General features: G+C 51.2%; 1 protein-coding gene across 2 annotated transcripts in view; it reads left to right on the top strand.

Annotated features, from left to right (window-relative positions):
• The window catches only part of PLAT (plasminogen activator, tissue type), a 23,359-nt gene extending 3,750 nt beyond the window's left edge, over window positions 1-19,609 (top strand). The window contains exons 2-14 of one of the 2 annotated variants that reach the window (XM_029226206.1): window positions 7,235-7,330; window positions 8,348-8,396; window positions 9,998-10,135; window positions 10,491-10,601; window positions 10,913-11,087; window positions 11,757-11,848; window positions 13,045-13,219; window positions 13,663-13,748; window positions 14,614-14,809; window positions 14,902-15,038; window positions 15,176-15,316; window positions 16,179-16,345; window positions 18,764-19,609. In XM_029226206.1, coding sequence (XP_029082039.1) covers window positions 7,259-7,330; window positions 8,348-8,396; window positions 9,998-10,135; window positions 10,491-10,601; window positions 10,913-11,087; window positions 11,757-11,848; window positions 13,045-13,219; window positions 13,663-13,748; window positions 14,614-14,809; window positions 14,902-15,038; window positions 15,176-15,316; window positions 16,179-16,345; window positions 18,764-18,922 — 1,698 coding nt within the window. In that variant the 5' untranslated portion in view covers window positions 7,235-7,258 and the 3' untranslated portion in view covers window positions 18,923-19,609. The remainder of the gene's footprint in view (window positions 1-7,234; window positions 7,331-8,347; window positions 8,397-9,997; window positions 10,136-10,490; window positions 10,602-10,912; window positions 11,088-11,756; window positions 11,849-13,044; window positions 13,220-13,662; window positions 13,749-14,613; window positions 14,810-14,901; window positions 15,039-15,175; window positions 15,317-16,178; window positions 16,346-18,763) is intronic. The other variant, XM_029226207.1, reaches the window with a different exon arrangement.
• Window positions 19,610-19,848: the final 239 nt, after the last annotated feature.

Here is a 19,848-nt window from a genome sequence, read left to right on the forward strand (position 1 = left end):
GGGGGGGGGGGGGGGGGGGGGGGGGGGGGGGGGGGGGGGGAGGGGCTCGGCAGGACGCTAAACCTGGTATCCTACTATGAATAATATAGAACAGAAAGCCCACCAATAACTGGTCTCTGCTGGTTATTCACATGCGGTCACGTTCACACAAAAGAGGAATTTGTTTTATTTTGCAGCAAGAGCCAGTGTCTGCCACCTGGGCTGCAGAGAGAAAGGGGAGATCTGGTTTTGTTTTCTGAGAAGCTCCAGTTTCCTTATTTTTCTTGCCTAGTGTCTCTGGTTTTCAAACATTTGCATGGTCTGCATCAGACAGCCCTTATCAGTACTGAGGGCCTGACCTTCCAGCTGCCTCGGCCGCGAACTCCACCTTCCTCTCAGAGGCCAGAAGTGGCCCTGGCGTGTGTGGTGTAAGTAGGCCTGGGAAAGGTGAACAAAATAACAGATTGAAAATCGGATAAAAGAAATCACCCCATGATCCAGGAAATAAGGGCTCCAGTTAATACTGATCTGTGCACATAGCTGAAGGGCATGAAACTTGACTTCAGTCGTAAAGAATCCAGTTACAGGTTATCGCAAGATCTCCAGATGATCTAGGAGACAGGACTTGGTATTAACACTTGAACTTGATGATGACCCCATAGAACTTGGCTTCCCTTCTAGTCAACGTTCCAAGCAGAAGCTGTGAACTTTGGCGCTTCCCCCGTCCAAAGGGCGCTCCTGGCAGTAAGTATTGTAGAGTTAACTCTGCTGTGCGCAGGCCAGCAACTGGGGGCTTTACCTGCTTCTTCGCTAATTGCCACCACAGTGAGGCAGGGTGGAAAGGACTAGCCCACTAGAAAACCGGGAACCACATACAGCCTGTAAGCGGTGGTTAGAGTTTGAACTAAGGCCCCAGAGGCTATGCTCCCAGCATTCCAGCCAGCAGCTCCTCTCCACAGCAACTCTGAGCACATTAACAACACGACAGTCCAGCATCAGGACCCAGTAAGAGTCGTGGAAAGAGCAACTGTTGGGTTTTCGGTAGAACCGAGTGTCTTGAGACCCTACTCCTCCCTTTACAAGACGAGTCACGTCAGAGCAAGTTCCTTATACTTTTTTGAAGTTCAATTCTCTCATCCACAAACATGAGATAACAATATTGATTTAAATGATTCAATGGATGCCTGGCAGGGGGTCACAACTCCCGTACCAGATGAGTAAGTGGCATTCATCCACACACATTTCTCAAAAATGAGCTATCGCAGTCACTTTCATGTGAGCCTCATAAAATGTGGACGGAGTTCCTCATGTAGCAATACAAGGAAAGCCCCTGCTAATTTTCTCCTGATTTACGTGTGTTGAAATCTGGAAGGAGACTGAAGAATTATCAAATGATTGCGTATTTCATTCCTTGTGGTAATGCTTGCTTTAGGGAGAGGAAGGAACAGGTGAAACGAGCTCATCGCTGAACAAGATTCTCCCTTAGATTATCGTTCGATTGCAGGTTTGTTGAGATTCAGACTTGGGGATGACATGTCCTTGCACTGACTCGTGAAGTTAGCTTTGCCAGCTGAACCTTCTGTTTTCTTTGCAAGGGTCTAAGTTTATAAGGAAAGGATTTCTTTTGTTTTTACTGTACAGGAGGCAAGATGGACTTCTATTTTCCTAGACCCACAGCTGCACTCCCTGAGTTCCTCCAGATAAGCAGGGTTACCTGGCAGACGGTGGAGAGGTGCGGCAGTGGCAATGCTCAGGACAGATTGTTCTGAGTACGTTGATGTCGTATAAAACTTGGACACAGGTCATGTGCCTATATTTTGAAGATGCTTTGCAGGGAATTCTGCCCTGAGTAACAGTGGAGATGGGAGTGGATGGGAGGTGCCAGGAGAGGATTTTTATCCTACTTACCTCACTGGAATCAATCCAATTAGATAAGAAACAGACTCCTCTCTTTTTCCTTAGCTATAAAGAGTTCTGTTCAGGAAGAGATTACTTTTTTTAAAAAATTACTTTTTAAAAAAAATTTTATTGGAGTCTAGTTGATTTACAGTGTTGTGCTAGTTTCAGGTGTACAGCATAGTGATTCAGTTTATATATATATATATATATATATATATATATATATACGCACATTCTTTTTCAGATTCTTTTCCCGTATAGGTTATTACAGAATATTGAATAGAGTTCCCTGTGCTATACAGTAGGTCCTTATTAGTTATCTATTGATATTTTATATATAGTAGTGTGTGTATGCTGATCCCAAGCTCCTAATTTTTCCCTCCCCCCTCCATGTTTCCCCTTTGGTAACCTTAAATTTGTTTTCAAAATCTGTGAGTATGTTTCTGTTTTGTAAATACGTTCATTTATATCATTATTTAAAGTTAGATTCCACATATAAGTGATACCATATGGTATCTGTCTTTCACTGTCTGACTTACTTCACTTAGTATGATCATCTCTAGGGAAAAGCTAAGAATTGCTTCTGTGATGGCAGTTTTGGGAAATGGTTTTTACTCTGAGAGCATGAGCTCTATAAAAAGCAGGACCTGTATAGGTGGGACCAGAGCTACCAAGCTAACGGCTCCGGCCCCGGGCTCTGACGCTGGTCCAGACACAGGTGTGCTTTTGTGGGAGCTCAACCCCCTTTCCAAAGCCGGCTTCCTCCTCCCATCTCACTTCATCTCTTGCCCTGACGTAGTGACATGCCTTTGCTGTTCCAAGGCGTTCTGACCTACCGTTTCTTTTCTAATTTGTTGGCATCCCTCCTGGCATGCTGGTTGCCCGGGGCAGGGGGAGGGGAGGGCAGGGCGGGGAAGGTGTTGTTTGTCTTAAGGTCCTGAGTCATTTTGGAGTATTGGTGCCCTTGGAGACTGACTTTCTCTTACTCAGATTTCCAGAGAGAAGCTTTGCAAAGCAATAACATCCCAAAAATCCTCTTTACCAAAGATTAAGGTAGCAAACCTTGCACACTGGTGCAAAATTTGATAACAGTTTCAATTTACCTTCATCTTTCCCTTGCAATTTCCATGGGCCTCCAGCTTGCTCACATTTCTGCCTTTTTCTTGCTGCCAAAAGTAGACACTGCAAGTCCTCAAGTTCTTTAACTTCTGGGCAATTGCACTGTTCGTACCTAGAATCACAGAACTCGATTGATTGACTGCTTTGGTCCAGACCTTTATTGCAGGTCACGTTATGGGATGTGGTTGAGTGTTTCCATGAAAGTACTTATCCGCACGTATAAATGTTTCACAGGTCACACAGCATCTGTTCTCACAATAGAAACCACAGAATGTCAGCCCTGGAGGAAGGCTTGAGAGTCTAGCCCTCTTGGTTTTGCATCCCTGGGAGCAGATTTGATGTCTCAAAATATAGATGCTTTTTGGAAGGGCAGCACATTAGTTTTTATGCAGTCACACCATATGCGAATGAGCGTATCTGTTCTTTCCCTAAGAGCAGAAATTTCTAGGGGCAGGTGGACAGAACGGGTCATTGCAAAGGACAGTGAAAGACCCTGAGGACAAGCCTCCACGGCATTTCCCCAGACCCTTCCTCTGGCTGTCCTGCTGCCATTCCCATGGCCTCACCCCACCCAGACTCTAGCCGTTACAACTGCTGCCCATCAATCAGCATTCCGCGTGTCACCACTGCAGAAAGGAACCCTGTGCTCCTGGCTGGCGTGATTAGTTTCCCAGCCACAGTGGCACCCTCAGCTCCTGGAGACTAACCCTCCTCCCTGGTTACCACACCATTGTTCTTCCCTGGAGCAGTCATCATTCACAGTTGTTCAGAGGTCAGAGAACAGAGTCACTTTGTCTCTGCAGCCAAGCAGGATCCAGCACCGCTTCTAGGCAGGTCGGGGGTCGCCCTGGAGGCAGAGGTTGCAGGCTGGCCCCACACAAGGATGCCCGCCAGCTCAGCCTGCGAATCCAGGCCACGCTTTATTTGCCACGTGTCCTGATGTTTCTAATTTGCACAGATTCTTTGTCAACTTGCCAAGCTCTGCATCTACTGAACTCCATCCCCTGAGAGGGTGCCTCTTGCAAATCTACAAAACTTGACTTTATGTGCCAGGGGGAGCTGCCAGGGCCGGGGCTTTGGGAGCGTGGAGACCACGGGCCTTAGAATCATTCCATACTCCCCGCCATGCAGTGATGCTTCCAGTGACTCAGGGATTCTAGTCCCAAAAGAGTCTGTCATTCTCATGGTCTTCTTTTTACTTGTCTTTCCTCCGTTCTTCCCTCCCTCCCTCCCTCCCTCCCTCCCTCCCTCCTTCCCTCCTTCCCTCCTTCCCTCCTTCCTTCCTTCCTTCTTTCCTTCCTTTCTCCTCTTACTTCCTTACTTTTTTAGTTCTTTGATTCTGGGAAACTATTAAATACAGCAAAAGGAAAGGAGCACAGAAAAAATTACAAGTCTTGTATTTATAAAATGAACCTCCAAAGGACTTCTTATGCTTATTCCTCAAATCCCCCGCTCCTACTGGCCTCACATGGGCAACCGGCGCCTCTCCCTTTGGTGGGAGCTTGCGGTCCATGGCTGAGGTCCGCCCTGGCATGGACCCCAGGGTCCTGGGTCCGGTCTGCTTTGCTGGGGTCACTTGTTCTTTGTCCAGGCGCTGCCCCCAGACCTCCACACCCCCTGCCATCTCTACAAGGCAAAACCAGGACACAGTTTTCCTCCTTCCCTCTCACTCCCTTGTCTTGGGAAGGCACTGCTTGTCTGCAGGCGGGATGACTCATTTATTTGTCATCCTCTCACCCCACTTGGCCCGTCCAGCTGCTTCCAGCCCCTTTGTGCAGTGAGGATGGAGCCATCATGTGATTTTTGTGAGGCTCTTAGGCACTGGATCAGCTCCAGGCCCAGCAAGGCCAAACGAAGCAGAGGACTGATAAGGACTGATAGAAGAGAGACAGGCTCCAACTGTCCCAGAGCAGAAGAAAAAATACACTCCTTCTGCTGATTCTTTAGCTGCAAAAGGGTCTGAGGCCATGCAGCTGTTGGAGCCTTTACACTCAGCCCTCAGTGCATCCGTCCCCCCACCTGGCTCCCCTTCCCCCATTTGTCCAGGGAATGCAAATGTCTTAATGCTCCACTTGGCACTTTGCAATTTTCCAGCATCTAGACTTGTGCTCCACTTAGGATGACCTTGAGTTCTTGAAATTGCACAGTAACTTGACGGGCATCCACCGCGTATGAGGGGAATGAACTTGCTGGAAGCCCTGGCTGGTTGGTAGGCGAGATGAAGAATCAAATTCCCTGTTCTCGGGCTCATTCATTGTTTGATTCAGAATTTGCTCGTAAAGCCCTGAGAGGGCAGAGCTCTCCCATCGCCAAGGCTTGGCTGAGATAATGCAGCTGGGACAACCTAGAAACGTGAAAAATGATTAACAGCAGGAAGAGAGAGGGGGAATGTGTTTAAGAAGACCTATTTTAAAAGGTTATAAGTACTGGGTTAAAATTAAGAAGGGGAATTGAAGAGGAATTTGGGGAAATTTTGACAAAGGGGAAATTCGAGGAACACTGAGCAAGAAATTCTGGAATGATCGCCTGTGATCAGAAGACTCCCCCATGGGCTCCTGTTCGGATGCCCTTGACCCCCTAGTTCTTCCTTCTGAAACTGCCTGGAACCAGTGTGTCGCAGCAAGCTTCCTGCAATGAGGGAGAAAGTGGCCCCCAAGAAGTGCACACCGCCCTGCCCTGCCCGGGACAGGGCCCTGGGCAGCCGGATTGGAACAAAGACCCAGATCCTGGCTTCCTTCTGTTTCCTTCACAGTAGGGGAGGGTGTGCTGGCTGGCAGGATGCCCTCTGAGCCTGAGGAAACTCTCTGCCCAGACTGTCCGGCCCCCTCCGCGCCCCCCCACAGCTCCGTGCCCTCCTCTGCCTGTCACCGGCGGCCCCGGAAGGTCACTGGGGCACAGAGCATCTCCCACCATCTCCCTCTGTTTTCATCCTCGCTCTGAAGGGAGCTTGTGGCTGAGGGGACAGCACCTCCGACAGGAAAGGAGCCCGAGCCAGCGCCAGGGTCAAAGTCCCGGACGTCTCCGAATCCGAGGGACCCTTCGGATGCTTGGGATGAGGGGGAGGGATGGGACCAGAGTTGTTGTGACTGAGGGGAAGTGAGTCAAGGGAAGAAAAGCCCTGATTTAATTCTTGCGGACGAGGGAGTGAGTGGAGCTGCCAGACCACAGAATAACAGCCCAACCGACTGACCCACTTCGGGCTGCTGAGCGTGCAGGCAGCAGGGCAAGGCCCACGGGGCCAAGGATGTGCCCAGGAAGGTCTGAGTCTGATGACCAGACCAGGTGTCTCCCCTCCTGTCTGCAGATCTGCACTTCACAGGCCCCGCCTACAAAAGAGAGGCTGGTTTCCCGATGGAGCCGGGGGGCTGTGGGGGAGTTGGGAGCGGGAGGCTTTCCTTTGTTGGACAAGGAGGCATGGACGCTCTAAGTGGAAGAGCTCGGGCCGTCTGAGGCAGGCTGGCTCTGAGATGTGCCAGCAACAAAATTCCTACGGTTTCCTCTAAAAATGTCAGAGCTGAGACATTAGTCAACCCCAGGGCAGCAGCTGGGTCCATCTAGTCAACCCCAGGGCAGCAACTCACTTCAAGGGAAACCAAACCAGCACCCTGAGGTCCCAGGCTGCCAGGAAGTGCCAGAGGTGGTCTCAGCCTTCAGCCCACAGAAGTGTCTGGGCAAAATCATCTTCCAGCAAGCCCTGTCCATCATCGGATGGATGGATAAACAAGATGCGGTTCATGCAGATGGTGGCATATTATCCAGCCTTAAAAAGGAAGGAAATTCTGACCCATGCTATGATACGGATGGACCTTGAGAGCATTATGCCCAGTGAAATAAGTCAGACCCAAAAGGACAAACACTATATAAGCCCATTTATATGAGGTACCTGGAATAGTCATAGTAAGTAGGATGGTGGTTGCCAGGGGAACGGGGAGTTCGGGTTTCCCCGGTACACAGCTTCAGTTTGGGAGGTGGCTGGTGGTGACGGCTGCACAGCAATGTGAAGGAACTTAATGCCGCTGACTTACACTCAGAAACGGCTAACATGGTAAATTTTGTTATGTGTATTTTACCGCAATAAAAAAGGTATACGGTAAGAAGACACCATCCTTCAGACACTTGCCGTGGCCTCTCCTGCCGTGGGCGCCGACGCTGGGGGGGACCGGCAGACTCCTGCACTTCGCTCTCCTCTTGGTCCTGTCACATCACACGGTTAAGGTTTCTTCCCCTCTTCTTCCAGAATTTAGGGGACACTGAGGAAACGATGAACGCAGTGAAGAGAGAGATCTTGTGTGTGCTGCTGCTCTGTGGAGCTGTCTTCAGTTCACCCAGCCAGGTGGGTGTGCCCTCTTGTCTGTGCTGGCACACACCTGGACACACTCCCCTTGGTGGACGATGCTCAGGATCCAGGCTTCCAGCGGAACCCTAGGCACTCGTTCTGACTTGAGAAAACACTGCCTCTCGATGCCTTCTTTGGGGCTGTTTTTTTGTTTGTTTTTTGCGGTACGCGGGCCTCTCACTGCTGTGGCCTCTCCCGTTGTGGAGCACAGGCTCCGGACGCGCAGGCTCAGCGGCCATGGCTCACAGGCCCAGCCGCTCCGCGGCATGTGGGATCTTCCCAGACCAGGGCACGAACCCGTGTCCCCTGCATCGGCAGGCGGACTCTCAACCACCGCGCCACCAGGGAAGCCCTTTGGGGCTGTTTTTAAAGGATGTGTCTGAATGAATCCATAAAGTGTTTATAAAAGACAGCACAGGCGCTGTGAGCCGTGGAAGCAGGCGAGCTGCCCGTGTACTGTGTACTCTCTACTTGGGATGGAAGCTGCACAACACACGTGCTCTCCGCGGATGCCTGGCAGCTCAGGGCGCCATCCAGGCCGCGTGAGCGACGCCCGCACAGCAGGATTTAGAGAAGGGAGAGCTGGGGCAGCTATTTGGAGGAGACGGGATTGCAGGGGCCGGGCTGGCGCATGCAACCCCACTAACCCACATGTGCCTATTTTAATTTCAAATTAATTACAGTTAAATAAAATTTAAAATTCGCTTCAGTCACACCACATTTGAAGTGCTCAGTCGTCACATGTGACCAGTGGCTACTGCATCGCATGGCCTGGATGTTAAACATTTCCATCATTCAGAAAGTCCTTTTGGACAGGACTAGTCTGGAAGGGGGGAAAGAATTAGACAGGAAGGCAGGTGATGGGCATTCCACCTGGGTCCATTATCTGAGGGGGATACTCTGGGCAGGTGGCCTCTGACTGGTGGGTTGATGGTGGTCTTCTGGTTTGACCACCCTTATTCCTAAGACACCCAGCATGTGCTGACTCTTCCTCCGCCCCTGGTTTCTTTGCAGGAAATCCACAGGCGACTCAGGAGAGGAGCCAGATCGCACAGAGGTGGAGGTGAGATGTCACTGGGGTGGAGGCAAGTCAGGCTCAAGGTCAGGGTCAGGGTCAGGGTGCTTTAGGCTCCAGGGGGGATTTTTTTCCATGTGACCTGCTTACTCAAAATCCGTGAAGGTGAGACTCTGCTAAGATGCTTTTGTCCTGTCTCGCCACTCACACAGGCTCTGAGGGGACAGGAACAGGTCCTCAAGGGATCAGGATGCCTGGGAGTCGCTCGCTGCTGGGAGCCTGCAAGCCCAGTGGCACAAAGGAAAACGGATTAGAATATTACACAGATGAGAACAGAGCCCAGAGAGATGGAATGACTTGTCCAGGGTCACACAGCCGCCAGGCCGCACGGTCCTGGTCCTCCAGGGCCTTTCCCTGGGCTGTGATCCCCACCGCCTCCCACTCCATTCAGCACCTTTGTTAACTAGCTTCTCTGTGTCTCTGTTTCTTCAGTTGGTAACTCAGGGATGACTAACCTGGGTTGCTTCACGGAAGTGCTGTGGGAAGACCACCTCTGTGAGGCCGTGTCTAGAGTTGAGACTAGAAACCCAAGGAACGTTCCCACTAGGATCCCAAGAATAAAACGTGCTCACGGCCCAATTGTCTTGACGCTGATCTAAAGAGCTGCAGGCCCCGCTGCAGGTCCCAGATCATCCCTCCTCCCTCATGACCTACCTCTTTGGGGGCTGGAAGGCTCTGCAACACCCATTTAAGGTGGAAGTTTCCCCAGAGTGAGTCACAGCTCAACTCTCACTGCTCCCGCAGTCGGACAGCACAGTGCTTCCTGCAAACGTACGCTGGCCCCAACGGCCCTCTAAAGGAACAGCAGTATTGTTGACAGTGAACGTATGTCACTGCTTCAATTCATGAAAAGTTAAAGATGTTTTAAGTTTGCATTCTGGGTTGCAAACAGAGAGAGACAAAAAGGGAAAGTGTATTAATGGGAGTACTTCAACTATTTTCATTATACCAAAGTACTAATGGAAGTAGCAAATTTTCTGCACAGACTAAAATGTCAATTTTCTTTGTTTGGGACCAGAAATGCATCTTCTCAGTGCGGTAATGCTAATGTGGATCAAAAATTCTGGTAGGCAATTGCGTACATGTGCATATTTTTGATGAATTAAAATGAAAAATTAGAGTATTACCTAATAAATGTGTTTTGATAGATAAACTCCTTCAAAACAAGGGCCCATCAGAGGAAAAACAATAAAAGCGGTCTTTTTTATTGTTTTTCATAAGTGTATTTCATATTTCATTGAAACTAAAATAAGGAAATAGTAGAAATACACAATTATATTCTATTATATATTTCACGAAAATAACTGATTTTCGTAGGAAATTGAATGTAAAGATCACACAGTCATATGGAAAGTAATATTGGCACTGCCCCCTAATAAATTGCATCTGAAATTGTTTTTGAAAACTGAAAGGGGTCTTTGGTGACAAAATATCGGGTATTTGTTGTCTTCTGGCTGAGAGCAAGGAAGGAATAAAGGACGGATTGTCCCAAAAGTGAGCAGGATTGCCGGGGGTGGGGGTTGGGGTGGGGGTGGCGTCAGTTTGGGGTGAGTCGGGCCCTAAAGAGGCCGGCCTGTCTGTCATTACAGTGACCTGCAGAGACGAGAAAACACAGATGACGTACCTGCAACATGAGTCCTGGCTGCGGCCCCTGCTCAGGGGCAACAGGGTGGAGCACTGCTGGTGCAACGGTGGCCGGGCCCAGTGCCACTCGGTGCCCGTCAACAGTACGTGTCCACCCAAGCCAGGCTGTGAGCCTCGAGTCCAGTCTCACGGCCCCAGCCCTGTCTGTCACGATCCCGGGCCTGTCTACCCTTCAAATGGGGCTGCAGGCACGCTCTGCCCTAGGCCAAGCTGAAGGTGCCGAGCAGAAAGCATGAGGCCGTGAGCCTCAGTTTGCTCATCTGTAAAATGGGAGAACAGTCGTTCAGACTTCGTGGTCGGCTGTGAGGCATCAATGAGTTCGTTTTTGTGGAGTGCTCAGAATCGTGTGTGCATGTGGACAGCACGCTTCAACTTTGACTCATATATTCTTGGGCTGCTTGGAAAGTAATTAGGGGTTCCCTTGCTTCTACTTGACAGGTTGCAGCAAACCTCAGTGCTTCAATAGGGGGACATGTTGGCAGGCCCTCTATTCCTCAGAGTTTGTCTGCCAGTGCCCTGAAGGGTTCATTGGGAAACGCTGTGAAATAGGTGAGTGATAGGTGGGTGGCTGTGAGACAGGGACCCACCAGGGTGAAATCCCACCTGCAAACCTACCCAGAAAGGAAAGCAAGTGTGCAGTGATGGGGGAAGGATCGGGGTGGGATGGGATGGGTCATCCGAGGGTGGTTAGGGCCTCGGGCACAAATCTGGAGGCTGGCGTGGTCCCCGTCAGCGGGGTGACCCAGTCACCCAAGCAGCTCAGCAGCTACTGCCTCAGTGGTTTGAGGTGAGACCCCCTTTGGAAACTAAATGAAAGGAGGATTCACATGGGAGGTGTTGTGTGTCCTGTTTCCCCTCAGATGCCAGTGCCACATGCTACAAGGACCAGGGCATCACCTACAGAGGCACGTGGAGCACAGCGGAGAGCGGGGCCGAGTGCGTCAACTGGAACAGCAGCAGCCTGGCCATGAAGCCCTACAGTGGGCGCAGGCCTGATGCCATCAGGCTGGGCCTCGGGAATCACAACTACTGCAGGTAAGAGGGCCGCCTTCCCCACCCTGGAGGATCTTCTCTGCTGAGAAGGTGCCACAGTCGGGGAAAGACCTGCGTCAACTCTGTCAGGGTTTCCAGAGACGTTATAGGAGATGTGTATACATAAAGAGATTTATTTTAAGGAATTGGCTCACGTGTTTGTGGGAGCTGGTAGGTCTGGAATCTGTAGGCAGGCTCCCCAAGCTGGAAACTCAGACGCGAGTCGATACTGCAGTCCTGAGACAGAACTTCTTCTCAGCTTCTGCTCTTAGTGCCTTCAACTGACTAGATGCAGCCCACCCACACTATGGAGGAGAATCTCCTTTAGTTAAAGTCTGCTGACTGCAGATGTGAACCACATTGACCCAGCCCTTCCCAGCACCACCTAGGTTGGCGTTTGATCAAACAACTGGGCGCAGTAGCCAAGTTAGCCCATAAAGCTCACCATCACGGTGCACCCCTTGTCAACGTGGCAGCCACGTGGACCTCTGTAAACCACGCTTAATTTCCAAATAAAGACGATTACAAGGTCATACCTCCACCCAACACGATATGACTCTCCTGTGCATAACAAACACGTGTAACTCTATCCCCGGAGTAGATGCAGAGCCCTTGGCCCGAGAGGCAGGCCTCACTCTTCACCTCCCCTGGCCTTCCTGGCTGATTTTTCAGAAACCCAGACCAAGACTTAAAGCCCTGGTGCTACATCTTCAAGGCAGGGAAGTACATCTCCGAGTTCTGCAGCACGCCAGCCTGTGGCAAGGGTAAGTGCAGCTTCCCCATGGCCTCTGTAGCCTCACGGGGTGGGGGGGAAGGGTCTGGGGAACAGCGCTGACGGTCCTTCTGCAAACGAGGAAACAAAGGACTGGGCTGGTAGTTAATCATTTCGGTGTCAGAGGGAAGTCAAGAGGCTTAGGTCCTCGCCCAAGCTTGGCATCTAACTAGCTGTTTGACCTTGAGCTGATCTCTGCATGGCTCTGACCCTCTGTTTCCTCATCAACAGAGAAGATGGGGCTGTATCGGTGATTTCCAGTCCCTTTGAGAAGGCATGGAGGTTCTCTCTTTTTTGATTAATGGACCTGTTTCTCAAGATTTCTCTCTGTCTCTGTAAAGACTTTTAATGTGAGAAAATTTCCCAGATTGAAAAAACACTCAGTTACGAAAAGGCACTGTGAATTCAGTGGTGCTTTCGCAAATGATATGTTATTTATCACAGTAGTAGAGGGAAAATGTGTTCTAAAGCTCTAAATATACATTTACAAAACTTGTGTACATTCAGTCTACAGGTGACGCTGATATTCCCGTGAATTTAAGAACTCTTTAGAGTAACTCTAAAGCCTCCTCCCACCCTCCAGCTCGGGTATAAATTGGGAGTCACTGGTCCCGATGACCTTAAAGGTCCCTTATCACTGTGCTATCTGTGCCTGGTAGTATACTTTGTCAGTTTCATGTGGGGAGAAAAGAGGGTAAAATGGGACAAATACGCAGCATTTGAAGGTTCATACTCTCCCTTCCTTCCCAAGTCCAACAAATCCTTCAGGTCCCTAGCGGACAATATCTGAGAAAACTGGGTCTGCCCACGTGTTCCCCCATTGAAGCACCCAGGTTCCCAGCAGCCTGTCAAGTATACACAAGGAAGCCCCTAACTGCTTTCCAAGCAGCTCCAGGAATAATCCCCGCTAGCTGAACTCAGCACCCTTTCCTGCCGAACCTGAATATCCCTCAGAGTCTCTCTTAACACAGCCATCAAGGAAGCCACAGCCCATGATGGAGGCTGGCACCGGATGGAAGCCACTTACCACCCCGTGTGAAAGGGCTTGAAGGACAGAAGAAGGGTGGTGGGCTGCCTGCCTTGGGCGTCCCAGGCCGGCAGCTCTGCTTTAGGCCCTGCTGCGAACCCCACTTGCCTGCTTTAGCATTTAAGTGGCTTTGTTTCAGTTTGAGATTTCCTGTGTTCCAGAAAAAGATGGGGACTGCTACCAGGGGAAAGGGCTGGCGTACCGCGGCACCCACAGCCTCACCACGTCTGGGGCCTCCTGCCTCCCATGGAGTTCCATGATCCTGATGGGCAAGATTTACACCGCCTGGAAGAGCAACGCGCAGGCCCTGGGCCTGGGCAAGCACAATCACTGCCGGTGCGCAGCGCAGGGTCCGGGGTGTCTGCGCAGAGGGCGGGGTTGGAGCAGGATGGGAGGGGTCTGATGCTGAAAGTTACATGAAAGACCCAGTGGGTGGGAGGGAACCATGGATGTGACCCAGCCCAACCTATTCATTTGCACCTGTCGTGAAAAGGAACGTCCTCCAGTTTCTTGACCCAAATCCCATGTTAGAGGGTCTGTCCTCATCTGTGCTGTCCTCATGTGGCCCCTTTGTTCCATCCTAAGAGTCTTCTCCTAGCACAGCTGGGAGATGAAGACGTAATGTTAATGACAGAAGAAAAAAGTTACAGTCATTTCCCCTCTGGTGGGGCCCGCGGCTGGGCCCAGCCCAGGGCTCAGGGTCCTCCTTCCCAGCTGGGCAGCCTTCCCCTCTTCCCTGGCTTGTGATGTGATTGGAAACCTTCCCTCCTTATGACTAGGAACCCAGATGGGGACGCCCAGCCTTGGTGCCACGTGCTGAAGGATCGCCAGCTGACGTGGGAGTATTGCGACGTGCCCCAGTGTGGTAAGGCCAGCTGTGGCCACATCCCCGTGCCCAGCCTCATTCCTGACCGTGTCCTCTGCCGCTTCCCATGTCTTCCCGGCTGCTCTCCCGCTTCTCCCAGAACCCAGTTAACAGAGGGGGGACGGGGTTACCCAGAGCGGGTGGAGGCCTAGAGAAATGCAAGTTGGCACACTTTGCTAAAAAATGAAACCTTAGAAATCGCCTGAGAACCGATCGTTATTACTCGGTCCCTGTGAACACGCAGATCAGCCAGACTGTTCCTCAGGGCACATAGAGTTTAACTGGGCAAGTAAGACACAGACTACCAGCGAACTCACGACCAAGGTCACGCATGGCACATCCTCAGCGGGCAGTAGCAGTGGGCTGGCGGCGTTAGGAAAACTCCGTGAGGGGCGGGCTGCCCCGTGGGCCTGGAGGGACAGGCACGGCTGAGTCGACGGGAGAGCAGTGGGGCAGACACTCCCCAGGGAGAAACTGCAATGCCTCATTATTTCTTAAGCCAGGAGGTGGCTGCAGGAAAAAAGCAGAGGTGACAAAGCATCGCAGAAAGACCCCTGGCTATGGAGTCAGATAGGGGTTCTAATCCAGGTGCCACTGTGACCTCGGCAAAAAGGCCCCAGCCTCTCTGAAGCTGAGTGCTGTGAGGGTTAAGGATAGTGTCTATACAATGCTTAGCTCGTCCTGGATACTCAGCACATGCAGGCTGTGGATTTATTGCCGTGGAGATGGCTCCATCCCTCTGTACAGCCTGCAGAAGTGCATCAGGGGGTAGAAACCCGGGTTCCCAGTCAAGACACCAGGATGGGACTCAGGGACCTCACCCAGGCCCACAGGTCTGACCCCGGCTCTGCCCTTCCCTCCCCAGCCACGTGTGGCCTGAGACAGTACAAGCAGCCCCAGCTCCGCATCAAAGGAGGCCTCTTCGCGGACATCACCTCCCACCCGTGGCAGGCCGCCATCTTCGCCAGGAACAGGAGGTCCCCAGGAGAGCGGTTTCTGTGTGGGGGGGTCCTGATCAGCTCCTGTTGGGTGCTGTCGGCCGCCCACTGCTTCCAGGAGAGGTAGGAATGAGAACCCGGCGCGCCCGCCTCCTCTCTAAGGCCTTAGACCAGGCCCATTAGAGAAGAGCATCCTCGAGCCGTCTCTCCATCAGGTACCCTCCCAACCATCTCAAGGTGGTCCTGGGCAGGACGTACCGGCTGGTCCCTGGAAAGGAGGAGCAGACGTTTGAAGTAGAAAAATACATCGTCCATAAAGAATTCGATGATGACACTTACAACAATGACATAGGTAAGATGTCTGGCTCTCCCTGCTGCCGCGGGAACTCCAGACCCACACGCGTGCAATCCCACCTCCCCCCCCCAGACCCCCGCCCCCTCCCTCCTCTCCCCTGAAATCCTCGCTCTCTTCCTCGCCCCGCCTCCCAGCGCTGCTGCAGCTGAAATCGGACTCACTGACCTGCGCCCTGGAGAGCAACGCCGTCCGCACCGTCTGCCTCCCAGATGCCGGCCTGCAGCTGCCGGACTGGACAGAGTGCGAGCTGTCTGGCTACGGGAAGCACGAGGCCTGTGAGTGGGAGGACATCTCGGCCCCATCCTGCCCATCTGGGGGTGGACCGGAGCACATGTGCTGACCAGAGGGAGGAAAAAGTAGTCCCACGAGTGTCCACCCTCGGGACAGGCACCGCCGCCGTGACTGTGACCGTGAGGGCAAGTTCCTGCCTAGCGAGGCCCCAGCGTCTGCCCTCCCAGCCTCCCAGGGTGGCCGTGCAGGTCAAGAGGGGTCTGAGTAGCACAAGGGTTTTAAGAGCCTAAGATTTCAAGGAGGTTCTGATAAGAAGTGGAGTGAGTTTAGTTAAGGGTGGGGTGCCTGGACTCTGCCATCGGGTAGCCCTGAGTTCAAATCCTTGCCCTGCACCTTGCAAGCAGTGTGATCCAGACATGGATTTTTATTTCATGATGCTCCAAGCCTCCGTTTACTCAGTGGCAAGAAAAGGATAGATTATGGGGTTTAAATGAGATATTAGGTTTAAGCCAGTGGTTCTCAACTGGGGTGATCTTGCCCCTCAGGAAACACTTGGCGATGTCAGTTATCGTGACAACTCAGGATGGAGGTTTATACCAGCCTTTAGTGAGTAGAAGCCAAGGGTGCTGCCGAACATCTACAATGCACGGGACAGCCCCCTGCAAAAACATTATCTGGCCCCAATGTCCCTCATGCCGCTGTCGAGAAACCCTGGGTGAAACTCTATGAAACTGCTGTTTCTGTAGGTCAAAAGAAGAAAATATTGGCCATTTCATAGGATTCAACTTAATACGTGTAAAAGGTTGATAAATGTTAGCTCTTATTGGAAAGTTCAGCTTTCTCTTTCCAAAAGGTTTATAAATAACTTTCCCTAAAACCACAAGACGCCTTCCTCCTCTGTTTCAGCTTCTCCATTCTATTCCGAGCGCCTGAAGGAGGCCCATGTCAGGCTGTACCCATCCAGCCGCTGCACTTCCCAGTATTTGTTTAACAGGACTGTCACCAACAACATGCTGTGTGCCGGAGACACACGAAGCGGTGGGGACCAAGCAAACCTGCATGATGCCTGCCAGGTAAACACGAGCCTCTCTCCTCCCCTGAGCCTCCCCCTCCAAGGGCAGAAGTGCTCCTTGGCCGACAGGTTCTTAACCAAGAAAAAAAGTGATAGCCAGAAAGCAGTGATTCATCTCAGTGAGGTGCTGGGGATCTAGACGAGGACCTCAGAGAATAAAGCAACTGGAGCAAGATCAAAGTCACCCAAACTCAGGGCTTCCCTGGTGGCGCAGTGGTCGAGAGTCCGCCTGCCGATGCAGGGGACGCGGGTTCGTGCCCCGGTCCGGGAAGATCCCACATGCCGCGGAGCGGCTGGGCCCGTGAGCCATGGCCACTGAGCCTGCGCGTCCGGAGCCTGTGCTCTGCAACGGGAGAGGCCACAACAGTGAGAGGCCCGCGTACCGCAAAAAAAAAAAAAAAAAAAAAAAAGTCACCCAAACTCAAGAAATCTAAGCTGCAGGAAATTTCCCCAGTGTCTGCACCAGAACCACTACCTGGTACAGGATGTCCTGTAAGCCCAGGCAATTAAATACTATCAAAGTGATGGATAAAGCAACACAAATTAAGACATCTTTGTCTTCTGTGGGTGCTGGGGAACTGGAGTCCATTGTGTAGAGGCGGAAGTCGGAATGGCACCTTCCTGGGAAGTAGGACACAGATGATTTATGAGATAAGTTTTAGGAACTCAAGTTCAGCCCTCAGATGAGGGTTTTTCCCTGGGAAAGCACACTCTTTGGGGGTCTCTGTGTTAGCATCCCTATCAGAGCTAGTATGTACTTGTATTTCATGATAACTGGGTGTAAGACACAGACCAACCTGTGTACTTAGGACCTAAATAGAGTCAAGGAGCCGTCCATGCTGGGCTGTTTTCGTGCCCACAGTGTGCCGGGCTCCCCACTGAGGCTGGGGAGAGGGGATAGAGACAGCAGGGCCGGGCTCTTGCACTGAGGACTGTAGGCTTAGTTCTCATGTGGAGACCACACCAGCATCTCCCCCGCTTGGCTCCTTGACAGCCTCTGGCCCCTCTCTGAAAGGTTTTTTCAGACACCTCCACCACCTAGCTCGACAGTCACAAAAGGTTCTCTGCAAGAGGAAACCGTGATCTATTAGCTAGTGTTACCCACAGGGTGCTTGGCCTCCTTAATTAATGGAAATTGATCAGAGGCCTGACAAGAAATTCAGGCAAGGCTTTACTGGGGACCCTGCAGCTGCAGGGGGAAGCGAGAACAAACAACAGGTTCCCTTGCTTGCGTGCTCACTGAGAGGGGGAGAGCTGGTCCCTTATAGGAGGAGAGGGTAGGGTCGGGTCCAGGGGTTGGGCAGGAGGGGGTGCTTAGGTGGTCTGCCCACCCCTTAGGCGGTGTTTTGTTTAGGGGGCATGTGTAGTGCCTGCTTTTGCTCCCGGCTCTTCATAAGTGGCAACTGAGTTTTTTGGTCTTTTGTATCTTTTGTCTATAATTTGCCCCAGCTAATATGCACACAGCTATTTTTAGTCCCATACAGTTTCTTTGTATTTTGTTGCTCCAGCAGAGGTGTATCCAGGTGCAAGCATTGCAGCAAAGGGTCCCAGGTCCCAGCCTGTCTCACTAGCAGCAAGTTAAAAACGAAACCAGAAATCATTTCGATTCAATATGACAACAGCTAACAATTACCAGGAGTTTTACTAAATGCCACACATTGTTCTCAGAGCTTTTCAAACTTTCTCTCAATTAATTCCCATAACCTTACAAGGGAGGCAGTATGATTTCTATTTTAGATTATTATTATTCCGTATCATTCAGGTAAGAGTACTGAAGCCCAGTTAGACTGAGGCTGCACAGCTAGTTAGTGGTGGAGTTACAGCCTGGGTGGGGACCTGAAATGTACAAGCAATGATCTCAATTCCGCTTTACCAGGTAGCTACAACCTGATTCTGTAAAGGCCCAAGGTCACTGAGATAAAATTTCCCTCCCCGAACTGAGCACTTTGAAGAATACATAGGAAGGGCTTCCCTGGTGGCGCAGTGGTTAAGAATCCGCTTGCCAATGCAGGGGACACAGGTTCGAGCCCTGGTCCGGGATGATCCCACATGCCGCAGAGCAGCTAAGCCCATGTGCCACAACTACTGAACCTGTGCTCTAGAGCCCGTGAGCCACAGCTACTGAGCCCACGTGCCACAACTATCGAAGCCCGCACGCCTAGAGCCTGTGCTCCGCAACAAGAGAAGCTACTGCAGTGAGAGGCCCGCGCACCGCAACGAAGAGTAGCCCCCGCTTGCTGCAGCTAGAGAGCCCATGCGCAGCAACAAAGACCCAACGCAGCCAAAATAAATAAAAGTAAAATAAATAAATTTATTAAAAAAAAATAAAGAGTACATAGGAACACTACAAGCCTTCACCCTAACCTCCCCCCAAAGAGTCTGCATTTTGCAAAGAGCTGACCTGTTCTCCCTTCTGCAGGGTGACTCGGGCGGCCCCCTGGTGTGTATGAAGGACGACCACATGATCTTGGTCGGCATCATCAGCTGGGGCCTCGGCTGTGGCCAGAAGGACGTTCCGGGCGTGTACACCAAGGTTACTAATTACCTAGACTGGGTTCGGGACAACACACGACCATGACCAGGGGCACCGGTTCCCTGCATCACGGAGACCCTGTTTCCTTCACCTCCGAGGATGCACTGCGGCGGGGGCTTCTTCACGCAGCACAAGTCGGGGAGGATGGATTTCCATAGGTACTTTCCGTTTTGGAAGTTTTTGGGGCTTCAGGTCTGAAACATACTCTGTCAGATGGGAAGAGGGGTAAACGCCAGCCCCTCCTGGAATCCCAGCCCTCGGGGCAGAAGCCCACCTCCTCTGTCCACGTGAGCAGCTTTAGAAACGGGACTGCAAAGGTGAAAGCGTGTTTCAGTAGGCAAAGATAACTGGATCCTTCAGGAAAGAAGGGTTAGAAATATTCTATTAGGAATAGAATGTCTATTTCTAGTCACAGGGAAGCCCAGCAGGAGCCTCCTAATAAGGGACGGGCTGGCTGGCCAGATTATGTGCCTCAAATCCAGCCTTCAAATCAAGTGTCGGGGTTTCCCTTTCTCCGGCTATACCTCTTGGAAGGAATCCTGTTGTGTAGAGTGTAATTCTTTTTTCTTTATAAATTTCATCATAGGACAGGAGACATGTATCATTTTAATAACTAATAAACTAGGCTCTAGCATATTTATATCAGTTCATTTTTGTTTATACTCTTGGCACACCTATATGATACTGTACTGGAATAATAAATTGATATATTTTTCACATATTTTCTACAAATCAGAGTGGAATCGTTCTGTTACATGCAGTACCCGACAGCTTTTATTCATGTTACTTGTGTCCATGTTCTTTGACTCGTTGGAAATATTTCCTTTCATTCATTCAGAATAGTTGCGGCATACAAGGCCCTGTGCCGGGTGATGTAAATGGTACAGAGGGGGAAGAAAGGAGCTCTTGGTTTGGCAGGAAGATAGGGATTTAGGGAAATAAGAAGGCTGAATGGAGATGGACCACAAGAT

Source organism: Monodon monoceros, unplaced genomic scaffold (genome assembly GCF_005190385.1).
Source record: "Monodon monoceros isolate NGI ecotype Baffin Bay Population unplaced genomic scaffold, NGI_Narwhal_1 Super_Scaffold_17, whole genome shotgun sequence".
Lineage (NCBI taxonomy): Eukaryota > Metazoa > Chordata > Mammalia > Artiodactyla > Monodontidae > Monodon > Monodon monoceros.